The sequence below is a fragment of the Branchiostoma lanceolatum genome, chromosome 2 (genome assembly GCF_035083965.1).
Source record: "Branchiostoma lanceolatum isolate klBraLanc5 chromosome 2, klBraLanc5.hap2, whole genome shotgun sequence".
Lineage (NCBI taxonomy): Eukaryota > Metazoa > Chordata > Leptocardii > Amphioxiformes > Branchiostomatidae > Branchiostoma > Branchiostoma lanceolatum.
Window position 1 is genome coordinate 31,527,839 of NC_089723.1, and position 24,877 is coordinate 31,552,715.

Consider the following 24,877-nt stretch of genomic DNA (forward strand, 5'->3'; position numbering starts at 1 on the left):
TTCACTGAGAACTAGACTGAGCTACGACTTCTATGTCCTTTTCTTATGTGATGTCCAGGTATTTAATGCCATGAGGTTGAATTGCATAGCCCAACTATTGGCACATCTCACCTGAAATGCATTGCATTGTAACCTACGTGATTGAAAAGCACATCTTGCATTGTCTTCTCATTGAAGGCTTTTGGATGCAATAGAAATGATACCAAAATCTCATTCCCATGATATTTCATGCCTGGACATCAGAAGATTGACCTGTGACAAAGACTAAATGATGTGTTACAGACCATATGTGCAGCCTGTAGCATAGCTTCAGCTACAGGAGTTACTTTTCAGCTTCACTGTTCTTTGTAACAAATTTCGGTATGTTTTCCTTATCCTTCACCACTCAGGTATCCAACAGTGCCAAATGGCATTCAATTTGCACTTTGTTGTATGACAGATTTTTTAGAAGGCTAAAACTGAAGTCTACCAAAAAACTTTAAAAATAGTGCTTCCTAGAAGATGGACAGATTACTACGTTTTATAGGAAGTTGGCAATGATATTTCCAAAGCATAAGACTGATACTGAGACTAAGATAGATAGTCACTTTGATATGAAGTAGATTGCCCTAAACCAGATAAGTCAAAATGAAGCTGTACCAAAAATTGCAAAGTAGCAACAAAGGAAGTGAGCAAGCAATCAAACAGACATTCCTCAATGCACAAGTCTTCAATGTGAAATATTACAAAGATGGTGAAAGCAAACTCAGGAACAATGTCAGAAGTAACAAGTTCATAAATCCTTTGAAAAATGGCATCACACAAAATATCATATCAGGCTGTTTGCTAATTTTCTTTGGTCTTCTGCCTCAGCAATCAAATGTACTTGAGGATGAACTACCTCAGATGGTCTACCTCAGATATCAAAGACAAACGTCCTCAGGAGTGAGTTAAGAAAACACTGCAGATTCCAAGCACATTGCTTAATGTGATCTTGTCTCAATCATTGTACAAAGAGGATATTCTCCTTATTAAGCACTGTCGTCAGTAGCTCCACAATGCAAGTATAGAAAATAGCAAGTCTGTGATATGGCCTTTTAACATCAAGGATAAATTGCAACCTTCACATTTTTGTCACAACTTAAAAAAGTATCTAAATCATATATAAAAAGGTAACTGATTAAGGTAATAGGCTGCTTAGAATTTTGCTAAGGCATCACTGAAATAAGCAGGATTTCTGTAAGAAGATTACCTCAGCCACTACTACCTTAAGCATGGCAATCTTTAGAAATAGTTGTTTTTGATATTGCAAGATTTTTAGGCAGATAAATGCTAAAAGCACATGACAAATTGAGGGACATCTGTAATGTATAACTTACCTTTTTTCAACTTAACAGATATACACAACATGTATCAGATAGAGACTTCTTATTTGAATTATGTCTTCTTTTAAGATATTAGCATTAAATAGAAATAAAAACAAACTGTCTTACCTGAAAAGTGCATACTTGGGGGCAGGGTCACCTTCATCCCTCACTGTTGGAATGGTAAAGCACAGGATATGACAAGCCCCGAACACCTGGGCAGAAAGTTTTGCCTCCCGGGGTAGCAGTATGTCAGAATGTGAAGGCCACATTCATAGGTTTGTTCTGAAGTTCAAAACAAGACCCTTGTTTTAGGCGTTCCGTCTGTATGGCGTGCTGCCAACCAATGAGAACAGGTTTTAAGTCCTCTTTGGGGATTAAAAGGTGCAAATGAATGTGGAACTGTGCGTCATGTGCTCTGTAGTGCTTGCACTGAGGACCACTACTTGTCATTTGTAACAGTTAAGGTGACACAAGTGGTTTGTTTACTGAGTTGTTTGTAGTTACGGCAGCTAAGGTCAAACAGTTTGGCTGCTACAGTAGACTTGCTTTGATGCTTGCTTGAGGGCCAATTTTACCTTTTGGGTTTAGGTTTGATGTTGACTTATGCTTTAGATGCTAAGTCATGCATTATTGAACTTGTCCTTAGGTAAGGCTACAGGAAAAGATCAAACATACTAACTTTTAAGAGAGCTGATGCAATAGAGAAGTGAACAATGTACTTCAAACTAGCCATAAATCAATCTGATCATCTATTCATTCATCGCTCTTGCTTTTGCTCTTGATATGAAGTGAGGCTCGGGTTTCGTCATACGTCATGTAAACCCCGTTCTTCACCTTAGAAAGTCCAGACAGGGTGAAGGTTGTCAAACTTGAGTAACACAATCACCACGTGTACCAATTTCTTTCACTTATTTGAAATACATGTACATCAGTTAAGTTCATAATATTATGATGCATTGATATGTCATCTACTAATTAGGTGAAGACGTAAAAATACATTTGGAAAAATTCATAATTGCAGAAGCAACGTCAAAATGTTTTGTATACATAGACTAAGTTCACTAATCTAAAACACTTAATAGGAAGGTAGACATACTAATCAAAGATTATGTCTGTTTAACTATCCAAATTCATGCTTAAACATGTAGTGTATGATGTTCTGTGCATCTGATATGCATGTACTTTCAAATTGAACTATAATTAATCAACAAACTTAAGGTTTTCTCTTAAGATCATAATTTATTTGTTCCAGGTGCCATGATTGCTATTCCAAGACAAGATTTCTGATTGCTATTCCAATAGAAGATTTCTGATTTGTGAAAATGGTCTTCCTCTTCTTGAAAAAGAGTCACTAAAACATGTGATACCCTTTTTGTCTTCCTCCAGAGGGTCGGTTTAGAGTCTGGGTCCACACAGGAGACTACCCCAACTCTGGTACCGATGCTCACGTAACCCTGACGGTCTACGGAGACAGGAACAACTCCGGACCATTGTCACTCGGAGGAGGGGACGGCATGCTGTTTGAAAGGGGGAATGAAGATGAGTTCACTGTAAGTGCCTTTAGTCATGTTAAATCTGTTGTTTGAGACAATGTCATAATTTGGTAACATTTAGCAAGCCTGCAAAATTAAACTCCAAGGGCTGGGACAACATGTTAGGGAAAGAGGACCGAAAGTGAACTACTAGTTTTTGCAAAACAGATTCTCATGTAATACCTAAAGTGAAACTGAATATGATGTTGCTGGTTTGACTGACACCAGACTTGTAATTGTATTTTAATTTTTCTGTTTTGCATCTGCAGCTGTCTGCAGGTAACATTGGAGAAGTCTACAAAATTAGGATAGGACATGACGACAGTGGAGCCTCCCCTGCATGGTACTGTAGAGAGGTAAGTAGTGTTGCCAGTCAGTCATTATGTATTATGTTATTGTTAGTAGGGGTTCATACATGTTTTTTTTATAGATATTGATAATTGTTTTCTTTGCTGACAAGACATATAATCTTATAAAATATGACATTTGAATGGTAACAATGGTAAAATTCAGAATTCTCAGTTATGGTATAATGATTAATGGACCTTTGATAAGGGAAATCATGTAAAACAATGTTTATGACAGGTTTAGTCATTCTAAAGCCGGTAGCTCACTGGACTTTAGATAGACACTTGTGCACTAAGTCTTTTACCAGTAACAGAGTAGGCTGCACCATATATTCAACCATGTGCACAATCCAGCACTCTGTCAGTGCTCATGATATATTTACTAGGGGTGGGTACCGGTACCGTGTACCGGTACAAAACCGGTATTTCTTAATGGACCGGTCCAAAAAAAACGGTCCGTAAAAAATCAGTGGACCGGCCTATGGACCGATTAGAAAATCCATAGTACCAGGCTACCAGCAGGCGGCCACATAACTGGTCTAAGAAAATACAAAACAGCAGATTTAACGAGTCGTTTTCGAAGACAATTAGCTGTGAATCATATCTAGAAACACTTAAAGGATGAGTAAACAGACGGCGAGGAGAGTATAGTTATAATTTTGAGACAAAGTGCAAACCTAAGAAATTATAGCGTTCCAGACATGATGTTTGGAGACTTTTACGTGTGTCTCGCTCTCCAAAATATTATGTACTGCGACACTACTATAATCAGGTACAGGTACAGGTCCGGACTTGGACCTAACCCTCTGGACCTGGACCTGGACCGGACCTGAATTTTATGTACCTGTACCCACCCCTAGTATATACTGGTAACATCCACATGGAGGATGTGAACTTAAAGGTGTCCTAAACCCCAGAGGGGGGAGTCATTTTCCAATGGATGGTAATTTTTGGAAGTAGAAATGAATATTTTTTACAGTATATGATAAAGTCCCATGCGCATTCAAAAGCATTCAGTATTCTACCAAATTCCCCATGTGACCCTCAGACTATGTGTCTTTTACAATGTACCTTACAATGCCTGACAAAAGTTAGAGTACAAAAAGAATGTCAGGGTGGTTAAGAAAAACTCGTCTTGCTATGTGTTCTTTTATATCTTATCAACAATTGGCCTTCTTATTGTGCTTAATCACCCTCATTTACGCCGAAAATATCCACGTTTGAAAATGTATGTTTACACATTGGGAATACACTGGTAGGGTCTGCAGGGGTTTAGTGAGTATCATATTGTTTTAATAACCACACCTTGTGTAATTCACCACAAGCGGAATTCTGTACAAAGTCGGCTGATTATGTATTGATTGATACATAATCTAGTGGAAAATAACACCGCCTTCTGGAGTTTAGGACTCCTTTAAAACCACTGCAAAAATGCTTGTTTTGTCTTCTGTCCGCCGTAACACCTTGTTTCAAAACCGCGAACTGGAAACCACCGCCAACATTCATTCCCTACCGTGAAATTAAATTCACCATAAACTTTTACAGTAGTCAACCATATACACAATCCAGCACTCTGTCAGTGCTCATGATGTTATATGCTGGTTAGATCCACATGGAGGATATGAACACCAAGGACCAGTTCCAGTTTCCCGTGGAGCGGTGGATGGCTCGGGACGAGGATGATGGGGAGGTGTGTCGGGAGCTGCCAATCTACAGGGATGGGGAGCCAATTCTACCCAGTAAGTCAACAGCCTGGCTCTGTTTAGTTAAAGTCCTTCCCGTACCAGATCAGCTCCCATCTCCGTTTCAATAGCCCTTTGGCCACAAACCTTTGTGCAAGCGCTACAGTAGGGGGCTGTGTGTTCAACTTCCATATGCCGAGACTCAGTGCTAAGCGGAGAAAGCAGTCTGTATCAAGTTTTTGGTATGATTCGGCCAGAGATTGAACTCATAACCTACTGAATGCAAGGGGAACACGCCCACTTGGCCATTGCACACACCCCAATACAAGCTCTGTTTACCTTATCTTAGATTAATTGTCAAAATGTTGAAGCTGGTCGTTTTGAAGTTGTTTTTTCTAAACATTTTATCATTGTGACTGTGACACTTAAAGACAGTCATGCCAGTTGACCAATACACATTCAGATATAGTATTAGAGAGTTGAAATTAGTTATTTTGTGAGTTGTTACTGTTAGTTGAGAATTGATTGCCGAATTTAACTCTTTGCAGTCATGAAGTACCAGTGTGCGGTGTACACTGGCGATGTGTGGAATGCTGGGACAGACGCCAACGTGTACATCACTGTCTATGGTGAGAGAGGAGACACTGGGCCCAGACTGCTGCACAAAGGGAAGAAGGCTATTCTCTTTGAGAAAGGACAGGTGGGATCATGTTACATCAGTACCGAGTATCCTGTTACTGTAGTTCTGGGTACAGTCTGCTGGGTTTGGAAAGAATGCACTTCAAGGACTCAACTGAAGCTACTACACAATGTCATGTGAAACACAAATACCTTTTTTTTGGAACCATGAATAATTGATGTTTTAGAGTCTTATTTTATCAATGCTCTAAAAATACAGCTAATTAGGGAGTGGCACGTTATTGCATGCTTAATACTTCACTGGCGTCTTTGAAAAGCCTTGTAAATTAGATCCTTTTGAAGTTCTAGGCGGTCATGCACTCTAGCAGCCTGGTGTTGTTTTGTTAGATATCTTTACTGCTTATTCTATTGATCAGAAAAAAGTTACTGAAAAAAAAGTGAAACAATTGAGGATAAAAAATAAGTGACTTGTAGCTACAGAGGTTGATATGGCCAAGTTGTTCAATTTCAGTTTGTTTTATCATCTTGTATACGATGTTTGTTACTCAACATACTTATTTCACCTGTTGGCCCAGGTGGATGTGTTCTATGTAGAAGCAGTTCACCTGGGGAACATCAAGAAGGTCATCATTGGCCATGATGGGACTGGATTAGGTAAATATGTCATGATTTTGCATGGACCTATTCTGTTAAGCACCCAATAACCATCTATATGGCACAGTGAGCGCCCCATAGTTTTATTACTGTAACAGTAAATTTGTATCGCTTCCAGCAACATCAACTTTTGTCCAGAACAAACTGATTGGTTGATAGTGTTCAATGTAGGTTCTGAAGCAGTTCACCTTGGGAACATCAAGAAGGTCATCATTGGCCATGTTGTCACGTTATTCCATAATTCTTAACTGGCATCTTTGAAAAGCCTTGTAAATTAGATCCTTTTGAAGTTCTAGGCAGTCATTCATTCTCTAGCTGTCTGTTGTTTTAAAATGTCCTCATGTTTTACCCCACCAGGTGCAGGCTGGTTCCTGGACAAAGTAGTGATGAAGGAGTCCAAGGGAGCATCACGTGAATTTGTCTTCCCTTGTGAAAGGTAAAACAACTGTTACCATTGTATCTGAAGGTTCAAAAGTTCCGTTCTATCACACATGCTTTTCAAAGCTCGTCGCACGTTCATTAAGATTCCTTGAAGCTCCAAAGCTCTTATTTTATAGGAGGCTGAAGTACATTTTTTGGTATGCTCTATCATTTAGATCTTAAGGTTCACTCAAATCGTGGGTTTCGTTTAATGTTGTACCCTAAGAGCCAATGTTCATATAATAGTCAATCATAACGGTTGCTCTCGATGACTGTAAAGATGTTGCTGGATAGCGATGAATGAATTGTGCTTTTCTGTTTGATTGGTTAAGAGATAGTGCTTCTATGAATAACCTAACAATCCTAGCCAATCACACCTCTTAAAACATTTTGTGTTTGAACAACAGGTGGCTGGATGAAGGAGAGGATGATGGGAAAATTGTGCGAGAGCTCCTGGTAGAGGACCAGCCAATGACACGTGAGTACCTAACGTATCCCATGGTCCCTCAGAGGCAGGTCAATGTTCAAATAACTTGAAGTAATTTCATTCAATTTGTGTGTGACACATTTGCATGAAATTAGTTTAAGTTATCTGTTTATTGAGTTGTGGATGCAGTGAAAAAGCAAGAAAAGTGCCATATTTGCTCACATCTTCAACCCATGCACTCTAACTCTGCATGTGAAGATTACTTGTTCAAGCGTGTCATTTTTCTTCTTACCCCATGATATTTCCATGGTTCATTAGGCCCGCCGCCACTAAAAGGTTTCCATACAAATTTTGTCGTGCGGAAATTAGAAAATATCAGTGTATCCTCCCTGAGTCAGCAATTATCCATAATGTGTAGACAGACAGACAGAGAGACTGCATGTCTGCACAGATATACGTGAGTTGCATTTAGCTTCCATTGTGGCCTTTATAGTAACTGGCCTTATTTAGAAAAGAGACGTAATCCCAGTATATATTAATCCCTAATGCCCCCCTCCCGCTCTACCAAACAAATCCTGACTATACCGTATGGCTTATCGTGCAAAGTTGGAAGTAAATCACTTCCTGCTGAGCAGAGAATATCCGGATAATTTTTTCAAAAGTCTGTTCCATTATTCACCACCATTGCTTTATCTCCCCACCTGAGCAAATTATCCCTGTGCTTAGGCAAAAGGATATCCAGGTTGTAGGCAGAAAAACATAGGGTTGAGAGGTGAGCTTATATGGCTGCTTGGCTTAATGTGTTAGATAAGAAGGCGTGTACATTGTGTGCTGTGGTCTTTCTGTTGACAGAGTTTGTGCGGTACGGTGCAGTAAGGGCCATCCTGCTTAAGCAGTCAAAACACAAACAACGTGAGGTTCTCTGCTATGAGAAAGTAGAGAGAAAAAATAGTAGACGACTTGCATGAATTCTTGGTTGTTTGTAGAATTAGAATGAAAAAGCCTTCGCTAGTGAGTTATGATTGTTGTGCCATGTCTTGCTGTGCTGAAAGTAGAGGTAGTGTTGACAGAGTTGGAGGCTGGGATCAAGGTTTCCTTATTATGGTGTCGTAGATTAGGGTATGTACACATATCAAAATCATTGAATTATATCTTTTTTACTTCATTGGCTTCAAAAATTTCTGAAAACATTGCTCGAATAGTCTAGATTCAAAAATGAAAATAAAAAACTCCAGTGGCAAAGTTCTCGGAAATTTTAGGATGCGGAGAGCATTCTACATCATTTGCCAGTGTGGAATTCGTAGCATTTTTTACGGTTGTACAGACCCTGGTACATGTAGGCGTGTGATTGCATGAGTAGTAATTATAGTTTAATTCTTGTAGTCTCAGAGTCTATTCTGTCTACTTATGCTGTGGCCCTATGAGGGTTGAAGAAATGTTTTTATGGTAGCTAATTTGTTGGTGTAGTAGAGAATGCCACTATGTTTTAGTCAAGTCTATCATCTAGAAATGAAGAAAAGGTTATCCTTGTCCTTGGTGCTGAATGTTAGGATGTTCGATACAAGTCTATGTTCCATTATTATTGAACATCACTGTTTCACGATAAGTCAAGAGGTTTTAGATTATTTCTGATGTACTTGAACTGGTTTATGCTATATTTTGGTCTGTATGCCCACCATGATGGAAGATGATGACATGATTGATAAAAACATGGGGCGATTATACTTAGGTTTCCATAGTTGCACAGACCATGATAACTTTTTTTACCTTCTCTTCCTATTCAGGTAACTTCAAGGAGAAGGAGATGGTAAGCTACACTTACAATAGATAGTTTCCGGTGCCAGTGTTCCTTTAGCAGTGAGACAGCTGCAGATGCTTGGTGTTTGTCTTGAAACTTCAAAGTACTCAACTTTGTCAAAGTCGTGAGTCGTGACAAACATCTGTTTCTGATCATAACCAGAATGTCACAGTCTAAAACTTTGCCAACGTTGTCACAAACGTCTGTTTCTGATTATAACTAAGATATCACAGTCCACAACTTTGTCAAAGTCATGACAAACATCTGTTTCTGATCATGACTAAGATATCACAGTCCACAACTTTGTCAAAGTCATGACAAACATCTGTTTCTGATCATGACTAAGATATCACAGTCCACAACTTTGTCAAAGTCATGACAAACATCTGTTTCTGATCATGACTAAGATATCACAGTCCACAACTTTGTCAAAGTCATGACAAACATCTGTTTCTGATCATGACTAAGATATCACAGTCCACAACTTTGTCAAAGTCGTGACAAACATCTGTTTCTGATCATAACTAGAATGTCACAGTCTGCAACTTTGCCAAAGTTGCCACAAACATCTGTTTCTGATCATGACTGAGATACTCTAGTCCCGTAAGGCCAGTCCCAACTAAGTAACTGGGATATATCGGTTATACCCTGTTGTTAGGAAAATCTCAGATATCTTGAGACTGACGCGGCAGAATTGCTTGAAATTTGGAGGGTATTTAGACAAGAAACCAATCAATTCAGAAATGTATAACATGGGTGGCAAATCTACATAATATTTCTGTAATATATCAAGAAATATAATGCTAGATTTCACAAAGAATGGCTCGCGCACCACCTTTGCCGATGGCTGGGAATATTGAATTTTTGAGAAGATATAGTGACAGTCAGATAGTGTAAGAATAAGTTTCCAGAAAAAAGGAATATGGTCAAAATAATATGAAATGTAAAATCTTGCTCATTTCGACAATATTTTGGGGGGTTGCTATAACTTTATTAACGAATAGCTAAATATGCAATAAGCAAATGCGTTTTCCAAGCAATTATTCGTATAGACCAACTCCTTACGCATTGTTTGTGCCCAATATCAGCTTTGTAGCTCTTGGCTAAAGGTGGGGCCCAAAGCTTTAAAGTTTAGATACATATATTCTTAAAGTTTTCTGTGTTTTGCCAATCCATCAAAGTCAATCAAGGTGACAGCTGAATATCTGTCAAAAGATAACTTGTATTTAGCACCCTCTCCCGAAGTCATTATGTGCAATTATCTTTGATTATGCATAGAGTGCAGACAGAAACGTCCTGATGGGCAAGCAGAATGGGCCAGGCCTAGCCTCCTTTGCAGACTTCCTAGAACGGCGGCATATACAGTATATTGGGGAGGGGGGGAACACACACAAGGGAGTTATGTAGCCGAGGGAGTTGCGTAGCCGAGGGGTGACCGCCGTCCTATTGATAGGACGGCGGTCACCCCTCGGCTACGCAACTCCCTCGCCTACATAACTCCCTTGTGTGTGTCCCCCCCTCCCCAATATACTGTATATGCCGCCGTTCTAGGAAGTCTGCGAAGGAGGCTAGGCCAGGCCATTGTGAAAAATACTTAGTGATTTAAACAAAAAAAAATGACAGTGTTGGCTACAGATTCTTAGGTAAAGTGAAGAAAGGATTTCCCAGACAAGTTCAAGTGATTTACACTGTTACACGAATAGACTGTCTCATAGTATAATGGCATGATTAATTACATGGTAAATTCACTATCAAACACCATATTACGGTAAAGGACATTATTTGGAAAGATTTTGCTTTCATTTGATTTAACTGTTTGGGTCCACACCCTATAACAGTTTTGAGGCAGTGCTCATTGACAGACAGAGGTATCTCCACAAGTCCCATTTTATATAAAAGAGAGCGAATACTAGGAATACCCAACATGACTCTACCACGCGAGACGAAGGATGGATGTGTATTGAGTGTCTGGCATAAATCAAGGAGGTTGCATAAATGCACACCTACAGGCACAATCAGTAGCATCAGCTTTTGTTATTTTATACAATTTTGAGATGCCATAGATGTTAACAAAAATGAATTTGTGTAATTTTTTAAAACAAAAACATACAAGCACTTATATGTGGGCCCTATGACTTTTCTGTACATACTAACATGGTCACAACAAGGGAAGCAGGACAACTCGGCCCATTTCCAACTCGGCCCATCGCAAATCTGGTCAACTCGGCCCATTGCGGTAGTCAACTCGGCCCATTGCGGTAGTCAACTCGGCCCATCGCGGTAGTCAACTCGGCCCTTCGGGGTAGTCAACTCGGCCCAACGCCGTGATCAAGTCGGCCCATAGATTTCCACAAAATAAAACAAACAAAAAACACCTTCTAAACAACAATCTTTGCTCGGCAGGTATTTAGCGATGAATTCTTCATGCGCTGGCGGGCCTGGTCACGTCGACCCGACTAGGAAATGTGACCCAAGCATAACATACTTTTACATGTAGTAACAATGTCTCTTTTTAAGACAACTTCGAACTGTTGACTTACTAGTAATTTGAGTTTTTTGGAGCCCAATACCGCCGGCGCTTGGGCAATCAACGTGAGTTTAATAAAGACCGCGTCTTTTTGTCAGACAGCAAAAAAAGAAAACACACGTTGAATTAACTTGAATGAAAATATGTCTGTGAAAATCATTATCGTGTGTTTTTTGAGTTGGGCCGAGTTGACTAAGGAGATGGGCCGAGTTGACTAGGGAGATGGGCCGAGTTGACTAGGGAAATGGGCCGAGTTGACTGGGCCGAGTTGGTAATGGGCCGAGTTGTCCGACATTCACAACAAGAACCCCTAGGACCAAGACACAAGTAAGAGAGAACTTCCGGGACAGCTTTGTCTTACTTTATCCTTCAAATCAAGCAAACAACAAATAAGAGTTGTCTGGAAGGGACAAAAAAAAAACATGACTTGTCCGTTAGTTTGGTTTTAGTACCGGCTTTATACATTGTTCGTGTTGTTGCGTTCTGTGGGGACATTAGTTAACACAGTAGGCCAAGAAGACACTTTGCGATTTGAACCGACATTCCTGTATTAAGTCGACAAAAGTCTGATTTGAATTTAGGGTTGCAGTTTTGATACTGCCACAATACGAATGTTCAACAAATGTTCAAGGTCAATCGTTGCCATCATTAGTTGACTCCTTTTCAACAAATTAAAGGAACCCCAATAGATTTCAAATCATATTTTGCGGGTAGTGAATAATGATATGCAGACCGACACGTCACGTATCAGCCTGTAAATTTACTAGACATCACGTAATTCCCTAGAAAACAAGCGAGTAAAATTTACCTTCACGGTAGCTATCAAATACCCCTTTACAGTGAAAGTGTTTTGTTTTAAAATTGAGTGGTTTGGGTCACGTGCCAACATCTGCACTTTTGTGGCTGGACTAGCCAGGGTGCCAGACCACCGCGCTCCTGGAGCTAATCCCTCGGCCGGGGAAGCAACTCGCGCCGCCGCCACAGATAGCACACGGCCCACTAATTATCTCAAATAGAAATCTGAGTTCGGCTGCCAAGCGCTTCCGGGTGCTAACTCTATCCCTGGTACTACTAGGTCTTCCCCACCCAAAAAAGCTTATCATCGCATTGCGCGAAAGGTCTGGTATCCAGGCTATAGCTGGACAGAACAAGGTTGCCTCAACTGTTGGAAAGATGGCAGACGATGCATGTGTATTGTCTTACGTGTGTTGTCTGACAAATTCATCTGACACCTATTGTTACACTGCTAGAGCTTTATAAATGTATGTGGAAGAATACTCTTGTTCTTCACACATTTTCTACTTATAAACTTTATGATGTGAAATAGTTTGGCATCAGACAGAAGCCATAAAACCCAGAACAAACTTGTTTACCTGAATAGTAGATATATAATATTTGAAAGGATAGAACTAAGCCTAAGGTCTATTGAGTTAACGTTATTGCCTGGCTGTTCACACGTATTGTCTGGAAATAAGCAAGAGGCCATTGTCTACAAGACTTGTGGATAAAACCAGAGCTGAAACCATAATGTCCTTGCTGAAACTTAGCAATTTGGTGTTTTCAAACTTGATCAAAGGTAATAAAAAACTTATCAGGTTTCAGGTAACTACAGGAAAGTGTTGCTCTTCTTCTACTGTGCCCTCTTCGTATTTCATGACGCTGCCTGTGATCGAAACATGCTGAACTTGAATTGTAGCTTCTGAAAAGTCGACCATATCGGATTTTGAACGTCTAAGGCGGGGAAAGCCCAGAGGACAGCATGGCAGGGTATCCAATTAGCGCTTAATCTAATGCTAATAGCAGGCGGGGGAATGGGAGGTGAAGTCTGAGCAATTATCGCCTTACCCCAGCACACGTTCACACCATTGCCATAGCACCTTCCTCATTTAAATGTCATTACAATATTATAATCAGCGCTTTGACAGGGATAGCTGGAACTGGCCTTAGGACACAAGAGTATAATAGTCTACAACTTTGTCAAAGTTGTCACCACCATATGTTTCTGATCATAACTAGAATGTCACAGTCTAAAACTTTGCCAAAGTTGTCACAAACGTCTGTTTCTGATCATGACTAAGATATCTTAGTCTCCAACTTTGACAAAGTTGTCACCAACATCTGTTTCTGATCATGACTAGAAGGTCACAGTCTACAACTTTGCCAAGTTGTCTCAGACATACATGTCCCAAGTTGTCTCAAGCATATGTTTCTCACCATGACTACCAGACACCGCAGTCTCATGCAGCTGTTTCAATCCATACAAGCAGTAATTATTTTGTGCCTGATACAAGCAGGACTCATAGTAGATATTTCATGAAATATTGGTTGGGAGCCTAAGTCTTGAAAAGTTTTATTATCAAAGCTTTACAAGAGTACAGTATTTGGAACGATGAACTTTAAGACCCTTCTTGCTGATTGTCAGTGGGAGCTGGAGAAGTGGAAGTTCCAGAAGGGGAATCACATTGTGCTGTTCAGTAAGGCAACACACAAGTCTGTGCGCATCAAGACTGATGCTTCTGTGGACGCCTATGGAGACCCCAGGGATAACTATGGTAAGACTTTCCTGTAAACAAGCTGTTGCCTTACCCAAAATTTACTTTTAATTGTCTTGAGGATTACTTTAAATTTTGAATACATTTTAGGTTGGCAAGTTGGGAACTTTTTTTTACTGTGTTGCTAAGGTTCTATCTTTGGATGTATTAAGATGAATGCACATCAGTAAGTATGGAAATATGTGTTTCCTTAAGATAAAAGCTCTGCCAGTATTTCTGACGTGCCCAACTTACTAGGACTTAGCCTTGCCAAACGTATTTCACAGTCTGTCATATCAAGGATTGTTGAACAATGTTGTTTCTAGCTTCCAATGTAAGATGATTTTAAAAGTCGTCAATCTTCATATTTGAAAGCTTTACGCAGAGCACTTATGGAAATAAGAAGAAATGCAGAAGTCAGGTAGATCAAAAATAAACCAAATCATTGAACATATTGTGTCCCATCTATATTCTGTTCAGGGGTGTTTGAGGTTGTGAAGAAAAATGAGAAGAAATGCAGCAGTCAGGTAAATCATGAATAAACCAAATCATTGAACGTCCTTTGTCCCATCTATCTTCTGTTCAGGCGTGTTTGAGGTTGTGAAGAGAAAGAACAACGTCCGAGTCTTCAGTAGTGTGCCCAACCCAGCGTACCACCTTGCTGTGGACCAGAACAGGGTGCTAGGCCAGGTAGGTTTTGACTGATACTCAATCTTAATCTCCTGTCTATGCTGTAGTTTTCCATCATCACAGAACAGACAGTTGTAGCCTACAGCTGCATTGATTCATGATCTGATTCATTCATAAAAATGAAGGGGTTTTCTTTACATACTACAGGAAGCTCTACATTTGATAATCCAAATTGTTAAATCCAATGTGTTATTTGCTATGGCATACTACTAGTATTATGTCATATGCTAGTCCTACAATTTTGAAACCTTTTTATATTGTAGAATACATTCAGACCAAAAGTGCTCTTTGGTGTACTTACTGAAGTTTTGCCTTTTGTCTGTAGCACTAGACTACTTTAGCTACTACCTTTTGAAAAGAAGTGCATGAAGATTTATAACTGGAATACATCTTTGCATGCAACAGTCACCGTTTCAGGACTTTGCCATGGACTTTCTTCTGTTGCACTCTGCACGACTAATTTTTTTGGTTTTCTCACTCCTCATCCTTCACTTCCAAGCTGCTTGAGGACAATTCCCTTGCTCCGAATGAAGTCGACAGCTCTGACTTCGATCACGAATCTCTCATGTCTAAATCTGCCGCCACCTCTCCTGAGCTGCGATACTCAGCTATCAGTGATTCTTACATGGTGGAATATCCTGATGAGGATCAGGGGACCCCCACGCCCGAGGACATTCCCATAGTGATGGACCAGAAGGGTCAGCTGTTTGCCGAAGACCTGAAGCCTCCACAGGTTTTACGACGAGCCAAAACCCCTGTTCCTCCGGGTGACAGATCCCTGCGCCCTGAGTCACCTATGCCGCCTGTCCTGTCTCCCCCACCTCCTGATAAATCAGTCCCATTCCCACCCCCCAAACCACCCCCTATTAAGCAGACTAGCTCGGGAGGAAAGAGACTTCGACGTTTACATCGGTTTTCTCTGCCAAAAAACGACTCAGCCTCACAGTTACAGGTCCTGTCACTTTCACAGTGTAAATCAAACTCTGGAAATGTCCCCAAAGCCCAAAAGCTGGTGAAAACAAGGAGGTGGAGTACAGAACCTCATGGGAAGAGCAAGAGGTTCTCAAAGCAGGAGAGTTGGTCAACCAAGTCCACCTCGACAGAGCCTAGGTCTTCTGACTCTGATCTCACTTCTTTCTTGCCTATGCTCCCGGTATGTTAAAGTTTGTCAGGAATGTTGCTCCATTACATCAGTGTTGTCTGTGTCCTATCATTTCCCCAAGTTGTGTGTGCCCAAAACTTGGATGCAAGTGAGAAGGACCGGCACGAAATATGACCCAAACTTAATACATGATTTCCAGTTGAAAATTACAACTCAAAATCCATCATTTTTTTTACCTTTAACCTAATTACCTAACTGTCCTTGCATTCTCAAGTACTTCATGTGCCTTTTCTGTCACGTTAAACAATAGCAGAACATTTGTGGTTGAATGTCTATATCTGTCTGACTACAGCATGCCCTGTCTGTGATCCTAATATGTGTCACCCACCTCTGTGCATGCATGAGAAACAATTTGTGTCAAAGATGTTATGCCAGTACTTGTGCCATAGAGATCCCTTTGTATTACAATATTGTTACATGCTAACCTGTGATGCATCATATCCAAATGTATTCCCGATGTCAAAGTGATTATCTTGAAGTGTCCTTTCTCTCAATGTTTTCTTAGTCTTATTGACAATAACATAACTGTATGATTATCTAACCTTGATTTCTTATATCAAGCTGTAAAACTTAAACTGAAATTGTTCTATTTAAAGGTTTGCTTGTAGCTGACCTTGTCTCATCTTGCATGTTACTCTTGTACTTAGGGCAAGGGTGGAGCCTTCTGTGAGTTCCAGGTCAAAGTTCAAGTAGACCGTTGCATCATGCTGGAGTCTGTTAAATACCCCAGTCAGCACATGACCTTCATGCCCAATGGGAAGGCTGCTGACACAAGGGGGACAAACACCGGCCCTGGGCGCCAGTTCTCTGTCTATGTCAAGGTAGGGACTCTCTCCATGTTGTACAATAGTGGCCACGGGGTCATCTGAGTGTCCTGCAATTGTCATGGCCTGAAGTATGCTCTATATTCTCTTATAAGAGATGCAATCTATATATTTTCTATCAGAATACAGATTTCAATTCCTGAATAAGGACTTAACATTACAAAACCGACACTTGCCCGAATTCACGGAAAATCTAGGTAAGCTATGTCCCAATTTGTCTAATTATAAGTGTTAGCTTTGTAAAGTTTAGTCTTTATTCAGAGTCAATGTCACACCAACACAGATGAAGCTTCATGCTTCAGATGTCAGGGCTCGAAATAGTGGGTGCATGTGCACCCAGTGCACCCAATTTTGGAGCTGTGCACCTAATTTTTTACTGTGGGTGCACTGGTGCACCCAAATATTTTCGTACGGTTTAATGTGTAAAGTTATCACTGCACACTAGTAGACAGCATATTCTTGACATCTAAGTGTGAGAAAATAATAAAACCTTTGTTGTAGTACTTGTTTAAGATTTTGAGTTAATTTCGATTTTGAAAGCTTCAAAACTGCGTGCCGAGATCGCGTTCCAAACGTGCATGAAGAGGAACAGTAACGTTAAGGTTTGTCATTAGGTTTTGCTTACAATAGTTACATTCTACTTTATTTATGTGGTGCACCCAAAAAATTTTGCGTGCACCCAATTTTTTAGGTTGGGTGCACCAGTGCACCTATTCCCAAAACTGAATTTCGAGCCCTGGATGTTAATTGATTGAAATTAAAGGCTTGAAAAAACTAGTCTAAACTGTGTCTGACCAGGAAAGCCTCTGACCTTGTGTTTCGACCTTCGTCCACAGGGGGTGTTCCGCGATGACGGCATCATCCGTCTGAACAGCAGTAACAGCCAGTGCTTTGCCATCATGGAGGACGGACAGTGCACGGGCGTCGCCAAGCGCAACCAGGAGGCCAACTTCCGCGTCATCAAAGTCCAAGATGGAGGTGTTCGCATGTTCGAGAGCCTCGAGTTCCCCAACCGGTTTCTGCGCATCAAGGATGGACAGTGTGATGGCTTTGTGAGTTTAACCTACATTTTCCATTTCTTAAATCTCTCAGCACCTTGTTTCCAAAGATCTTTCTGTAATCTGAATAGATGTGAAGATTTTGCAAATTTAAACTCAAAATCCATCATTTTTACCTTTAACCTAACTATCCTTACATGTCTTGAATTGAATCAACTTTTTTTTAATCTTTTAAAATCTGTTTGACGCCTTGTTCCCCAAGATCTTTCTGTAATATGAATCTATTTGAAGACCTCGTGAAATGTTGAGTCATTTGAAAAATCAACTGCATTCACTGACTTTCATGTGGACCATGAATCTATGCAAAACTTATGCTCATTGGTGATATTGGACCCTCCATAAAAAGATGAACTTTCCGTAATCATATAATTACTTAAAGCTACTTACTGTTGACTTCTCTCCATGTTTATGTTGATGATATCTGTGCAGTAAGGTTTTGTTCATTACTGGTGTGCCTTTTCCTTGGTATATTCAATGCTGCATGCTTGATATAAAAGTAACATGTATCATGGCCATTCATTTTGCATAATATCTGCAGGGCATTGTTTATCTATTTATTCATCTATTGGTTTGGCTGTGTAACACGCACAGCCAGGGCTACCCAGCTAGCCTGTGGCTGTTAAAAAGGGCTAGCCTTGCTGACAAAGACAAGACATTACAATGGACTTTTGATGTGGACAGTATAACAAGCTTTAACATATTCAATGCAGGGTATCGGTGACAGGTATTGTCACTTCCAACTAGCGAAGCACCATTCAGAAGGCTACGTGACGCTGGAGTCTGTGAAGAGTAGGGGCGTGTATGTGGGGATCCAGGCGGACGGCAAGGCTCGGCCGTGTGTGGACACCGGGGAGCCCAACATCAAGTTCTATCCTGAAGTCATTAAATGTAAGTTATGCAATGCGTCATCACTTAAAAGTGTTGGTTTGTTGTCAACAGTCACCTTGCAATATCAGACTTGTTTATCTTTGTAACCAAAAGATAGATAGACGGTTTTTAATGGAAAACTGTCTTATTAACTGCTATTAGAGACTGCTATATAGACTGATGGCAATTTTGTTTCCAACTACTCTCTACAAAAGGGAGTGCTTATCATTTGCTAGTGTTGACGGTATACATGATTGATATCATTGGTCTTTAATTATTAGTTGATATTGATATTAATTGTCTTTATTTTTCCAGTCGGAAAGAAGAAGGAACGCAGTCCCAGCACCCCTGAGTCATCTGTGGTGTCCCCAGTGAAGGACCTGACCCCTCCCCAATCCCCGGTTAAGAAGATACGGACCCCTCACAACTCCCCCTCCCCCTCCCCACCAGTAACCCCAGACGACACCCCCAGACAGAAGACTCCAGAAGAGGACAATGTTGAAGGTAAGCATCGTTATTTTTCAATGTTAAAGGTAAGTAATTTTTTTATTGAGTATGATCTGAGTATAAGAACCACCAAAAATAAATGAGGTGACTATTGCATGAGAAGGGTCTTAACAAGTCAGGGCAAAAAGTGACTACATTTCTGTAAAAGTTGCATAACACATGTTCCTGAGAACTCTGACCATTCTAGAACTTTTGTTACACCATGTTTAAGCTCAGGCTCACAAACATGCTCTTTCTGTTACTTGACAAACAAAATTGAAGGTATGTATTAGATGTTTTGATGAAAGAGTTACACAAGACAATATCAAGTACAATGTGAGCTAACAACTTCCCGTTTCCATGGCAGCGGGTGATTGGCAGGTGTGGGTGATTACTGGGAAGGAGTCCACCGATGCGCAGGTGACCCTGGAGGTGTTTGGTGACCAGGGTGTGTCCGGACCCATCGTGCTAGGGCGGGGAGGACAGTCCGGCATGTTTGAGGCTCTACACGAGGACACCTTCCAGGTAGGGACTGCTGCAATGGCCTAGTGGTTGTAGTACATGCCTTGCAAGCAGCAGGCTGCAGGTTCAATATCATGACTGCTTCTTAGCACTTATAGTTATAGGAAAATTATTGAACGCACAGGCACAGTGCTATCAGGGGACTTGCCCAATGCTGTAGACTAAGTGTAATCTCTGCTTGCACACCTGTGTGGCCCAAGGGCTAAGCAAACAGAGATGGGCACTGCTGTACACATGATTATGGTGTGGGAAGGACTTCACTAAAATAGTCTGTTTGTCACCTGGAAGATCTCTATATATAGGCTTTTTCATTTGCCTTTAGGAAACTTACATTTAATTCTTATCAATTTTCTAAGGCCAAGACACTTCATTCATTTCAGTCCTAAATTGAACTTGTTCATGCACATGCTCCAGTTCATTTTTCTCTCCCCAGTTTTCCTTCTTTGTTTCTCAAGTGCTTTGGCATTCTGAAATGTCCTCTCTCTGCTCCCATTGCTTTCTCAGAGGGGTTATAGTCTCAAGGTAAGTACTAGTACTTTCCTGAATGACATTTCCTGATCACACTCTCATCATCAAAGTCTCCTGAATGAGCACCATCACTTCTGTTCATGTTTTTCTTTTGAATGAATTCTTTTTTTGTATCACCCTTGATTTTCATGATTTGGAGGACAGCTTGAATCAAGAGCCTTAGAAAGAATTGGACAAGTGTATACATCTAACTGACATATTGTCCCCAATTTTGGATGCTCACAGGCTTTTCTTGTGCCTCAATGTTGCTTTCACAAGCATAATGAGAATGGAACTTAAATTAGTGATAAGCTGTCTTATGATGGGCTGTGTCCAGCTCTGTGTAACCTCAGTATTAACGGTACTTATGTTTATCCCAGGTCAACCTGTCTGATGTTGGAGACATCTACAAGATCCGTGTCAGTCACGACAACACAGGAGACAAGCCAGACTGGTATCTTGGCAAGGTACAACATTCACTGACACAGTAATCTTAAATTTTGAAACATTAGAGCCTAAAACATTGAAAAGGCCACAGATAAGGTAAAGCTAGTTGTGGGCCTGATAAATAAAGTTCTAAATGGGAACTATGTTGCTACAGTGTCTTTTCCAAAGATACAGCGTGAGTGTGTATAGTTGGCTTGAGGTTGCCCACTACTATTTGCCTCTTAAACTTCGAAACAAATTTGATGAGTCTGTTAGGTGACAAAACTGATGGTTAGATCCAGGTAAGTCTTCTAAGGCTTATGAGATTATGAGTCAACACAAAAACCGATTAGAAATAACTTAAAGGTAAAGTTGATCAAGTCATATTATGAGAAAATGTGAGGGTTATTCTTTTAAGAGGATGCCCAGAATTATTCTCAGATGTAGTACTGAATTATCATTGGTGCAAACCTTTATCATGGAAGCTCATCTGTGTTACTTTGTAGTATTCATAATACAATTATAATATAATAAATTTCTTCCAACACTAAGGTATACACGGATCAAATTTTCAACGACCACTGTTACTTTCAAAGTTGATTGATCCCGTAGAAGGCGACAGTGGTTGTTGGAAAGTTGATCCGTGTATACCATAGTGTTGGAAGAAAGTTTAGCATTGTACTGTATGGTGAAAATCTTTATCATCTGATGCTGATTATCTTTTTACGACTGCAGGTGCACATGAAGGATTTGAATGGTGATGAGGAGCTTGTGTTTAAGTTCCACCGCTGGCTGTCCCGTCACAAAGATGATGGAGACATCTTGCGGGAGCTTCCTGTTGTCCAGCCAGGAAAGAAAACCCTCCCAGGTATGCCATGTTCTGCATCAGAACTTGTCCCTTAAGTCTTGAGGTTCCTGACAATAAGGACATCCAGAATGAGTAATCTATATAGGAAGCAACATATGTGTGTCAAACTGTTGCATAAGCGATAGAACTTTGTCCCAAGCTATGCATGTACAAAATGTATCTTAATTTGTAAGGTACAATCTGAAAATCTGGAAAAGAACCATTTCTTGAGTAGACTAAGAAGGATAATTCTAAGTTCTGGTATGCATCATTTTTATTAAGGTTTTGTACAAGGATATACATGTAGGTTGCTTTAGGCTGAAGATAGAGTTAACCGGAATTGAAGATGCCTTGTGGTTTCTGCCTGTCCCAGACTGTTGGGTTGTTTGGCAGCTTTAGAAAAGGCAGAGAGAAACTTAAACACCAGCTCACTGCATGGAGAGGTCTAACTATTAACAACTAGTATCTCTTCTTAGCCCGGAGCTGGCACAACGATTACTTAAACTTGCTTAAGGAACAGTCTAAGACAATTGTTTGTAGAAGGATTTGTGTGAAATATGAGAAAAAGTACGACAATTATAGTAAGACTTCTAATTTTGTATACTGTATAGAAAGATTTGGGTAAAATATTATAAAACTTGTAACATTGACAATTGTGGTAAGACTTCAGTGATTACTTAAAGGAACAATCTAAGACATTTGTGTGCAGAAGAATTTGTGTAGTATATGAGAAAAGTTAACATTGACAGTTATAGTAAGACTTAAGTGATTGCTTAAAGGAACAGTCTAAGATGTTTGCGTATGGAAGGATTTGTGTTACTAAAGAAAAGTTTGCATCGACTATAACATGATATCTACCCATTTGCAAACTTGTGTTGATAAGGTTTTGTACAAAGATGGTAGAACTAACACATTCTGGATGTCATGTTCTTTCTGTAGTTCTTCGGTATCATATCCAAGTGTACACCGGAGACATAGAAGAGGCGTTCACAGAAGGAGACATCTACATGAACATAGTGGGAGAAAGGGGGGACACAGGGGAGCGACTGCTGCTGAACTCTACTCAGGAGAAGAAGTTCCAGCCAGGCCAGGTAGGGTAAACTTGGGGCAGCATCTTGGCAGTGTTCACTGTGCTTAATTGTCTTGCCTCTTTTCTAATTTGATTACATCCTCCATTGCTGCTTTTGTTTTCAAGGGGGCTTTTCTAAAGACTTCTTTATATGCATTAGCACACTGAAGTAGCTGTTTTGCTTCCAATTCTCTGTTGGCAAATTATAGATTAGTAATAACTGTTTACTTCTATAGTAACAAGAGCAAGTCCTAAAATGCTTAGACTTCGACATGCATATGTCTGACAGATTCCTCACACATCAGTGGTATTTTGTACCAGTGAGTCATTAATGTCTTAGTGTCTAGTGCACTTTGACCATGCGTATCTTAGCATAAGGTGTAATGTGTTTAAGAATTTGAAGTATGTCTAAACTGCTGTGTGTGTTTCAGGTTGATGTGTTTGAGATAGAGGCGGTGTCCCTGGGAGCGCTGAAGTCTGTGGTACTGAGGTGTGACTCAGGCAGGTCTGATACAGGCTGGTACTGTCAGCAGGTCGTCGTCAGGGAGGCCGAGGGCGCGAGGACGGAGTGGATCTTCCCATACGAGAGGTGAGTTATGAATATATACTTGTACTAACTAGTTCTTCTTTTGGTGCCTTAACCTTACAGTTGTTAGATCAAGAGTATCTTTAGAATATCACAAAGAAGACTACTAGTAGTTTGAGAACAGATTTATGACTCAGCAAAAATGGACAATTTATAGAATTTTAATTCATCTTTCATTTTCCACCAGACACCCAGAGGAAAAGAGAGCCGATGGTCAGCTTGTGAGGACTCTACCACTTAAAGGTACTTATGCGTCAAAGTTTGCTCTTCCTACATCATTTGAAATTTCTCAGTATTATCATCAATATTCCAATGCCGTACTGTACTGGCATATCTCATCCCTCGTGGCATGAATTATAATCAATAATTGCTTTGAAGATAATGTACTTATAATACAATGCAAAACTTTCTTCTAATACTACGGTATTCACAGATCAAATTTTCAACGACCACTGTCGCTTTCTTCAGGATCTTAAGGTGACATAATTGATCCTGAAGAAGGCGACAGCAGTCGTTGAAAATTTGATCCGTGAATACCTTAGTGTTGGAAGAACATTTAGCATTGTAATATGATTACTACCAACACAGATGAGCTTCCATGAAAATAATGTACTTAGTCATGTACTTAATCCTTTTTTTCTTTGTAGAAGAGAGACCTGTGCCATCAGACTCAGCTGAGGACAGCTACGAAGGTAGGATTAGACACAACGATAGAAAGCTAAACTAAAAGCTATCATTCCACATGACATTGTTCAATCAAACACCATGCTTTTTCTACCCTTTGTCATGAAATGTTGGCATTCATTCTTTTCTCCATGTGTGCCCATGTGACTAACACTGTGTCTGTCTCTCCACCATTCTGTGTTGTTGCTCCCTGTGCAAACAAACACCCAGCTGAACTGGAAGGTAAGGCCAATGCACTGCATCACCACTCCTACAGTCAAAGTACCTTCTTGCCAGTAGACAATGGCCGGTAGATATAACCTCTATGTCATCCTATAGCCGGTTAGTTTGTGCCAGGCCTCTTATCCTCCTAATGAAATTAGTGTGTAGTTTATAGGGGGAGTATCGGAGCCCAGACATAAACTAACTAGGATGACACCGATGCTGAATTAGATATCATTAAGCATTGTAGGAAAAAGTTTGCATGCATGCATGCATGACATTTTGGATGGTTTAGGATTTTTATGAGACTTATTTTGGCATTGAAGCATTGCTTTCAAAAGCTTTTATGTGGCATGTGTAGATTCATCTGTTAAAAAATTTCTATAGGTCTCAACTTATATCTGTAGGATTAGCAGTTCACCATAAATAAATAATAAAAGTTAATGCCTGAAAAATGTGCTTAGAATTTCTTGAAGCATGATATACATCCACACATACATGCTGTCTTGCTCTCAGGGAAAAGATACAACATTCCAATTAATCACATTTTGTTAATTAGTTTCAAAACAACTCCAGAACTATATTCCTTCTGTTATGGTCTGCTAGATGCATGAAGGTACTTTTCTTAGTTTACTCTGTCTGAAATTCCGGTAATCATATTCCTGAGAACCAACGTACTTCAAGTCTGTGCTAACATTATACTAACACCTCCATGCTTTTCTCCACCTTGCCTGCCTGCCTGTCTGTGTGTGCCATTGAAGAGCAAGCCAAAAAGATAGTTGAGGTGGTGTTACAAAAGTCGGTGAAGGCTTTGACTAACCCCGGTCAACAGTACGATGACGCTGACAGTGATTTTGCGCCAGAGTCTAACTCAGAAAGAGACCGTGAAGCAGACACCAACACTGACTCCTTGTCAGAAACAGAGCCTGAGCGTATGTATTATGATGGTTTTAGACCTCCTCACATACAACTGTTTGATAGTTGGTGTTATTTTTGTCTGTAAAGTTTGACACAAGTGTTTTCCACAAGTGCACCATGTAGTGTC

At 40.2% G+C, this 24,877-nt stretch overlaps 1 protein-coding gene across 5 annotated transcripts in view; it reads left to right on the top strand.

Moving 5' to 3' along the window:
* LOC136428622 (lipoxygenase homology domain-containing protein 1-like) overlaps positions 1–24,877 on the top strand; it is an 87,772-nt gene that overhangs the window by 37,128 nt on the left and 25,767 nt on the right. For 3 of the 5 annotated variants that reach the window (XM_066418271.1, XM_066418273.1, XM_066418272.1), the window contains exons 5-27: positions 2,733–2,896; positions 3,148–3,234; positions 4,832–4,964; positions 5,456–5,607; positions 6,122–6,200; positions 6,558–6,636; positions 7,028–7,098; positions 8,832–8,854; positions 13,795–13,924; positions 14,490–14,593; positions 15,093–15,746; positions 16,403–16,576; positions 17,416–17,631; positions 18,348–18,525; positions 18,820–19,008; positions 19,358–19,515; positions 20,400–20,486; positions 21,181–21,313; positions 22,232–22,383; positions 22,793–22,950; positions 23,135–23,190; positions 23,595–23,639; positions 24,594–24,764. In XM_066418271.1, coding sequence (XP_066274368.1) covers positions 2,733–2,896; positions 3,148–3,234; positions 4,832–4,964; positions 5,456–5,607; positions 6,122–6,200; positions 6,558–6,636; positions 7,028–7,098; positions 8,832–8,854; positions 13,795–13,924; positions 14,490–14,593; positions 15,093–15,746; positions 16,403–16,576; positions 17,416–17,631; positions 18,348–18,525; positions 18,820–19,008; positions 19,358–19,515; positions 20,400–20,486; positions 21,181–21,313; positions 22,232–22,383; positions 22,793–22,950; positions 23,135–23,190; positions 23,595–23,639; positions 24,594–24,764 — 3,393 coding nt within the window. The remainder of the gene's footprint in view (positions 1–2,732; positions 2,897–3,147; positions 3,235–4,831; positions 4,965–5,455; positions 5,608–6,121; positions 6,201–6,557; positions 6,637–7,027; positions 7,099–8,831; positions 8,855–13,794; positions 13,925–14,489; positions 14,594–15,092; positions 15,747–16,402; positions 16,577–17,415; positions 17,632–18,347; positions 18,526–18,819; positions 19,009–19,357; positions 19,516–20,399; positions 20,487–21,180; positions 21,314–22,231; positions 22,384–22,792; positions 22,951–23,134; positions 23,191–23,594; positions 23,640–24,593; positions 24,765–24,877) is intronic. The other 2 variants (XM_066418274.1, XM_066418275.1) reach the window with 2 other exon arrangements.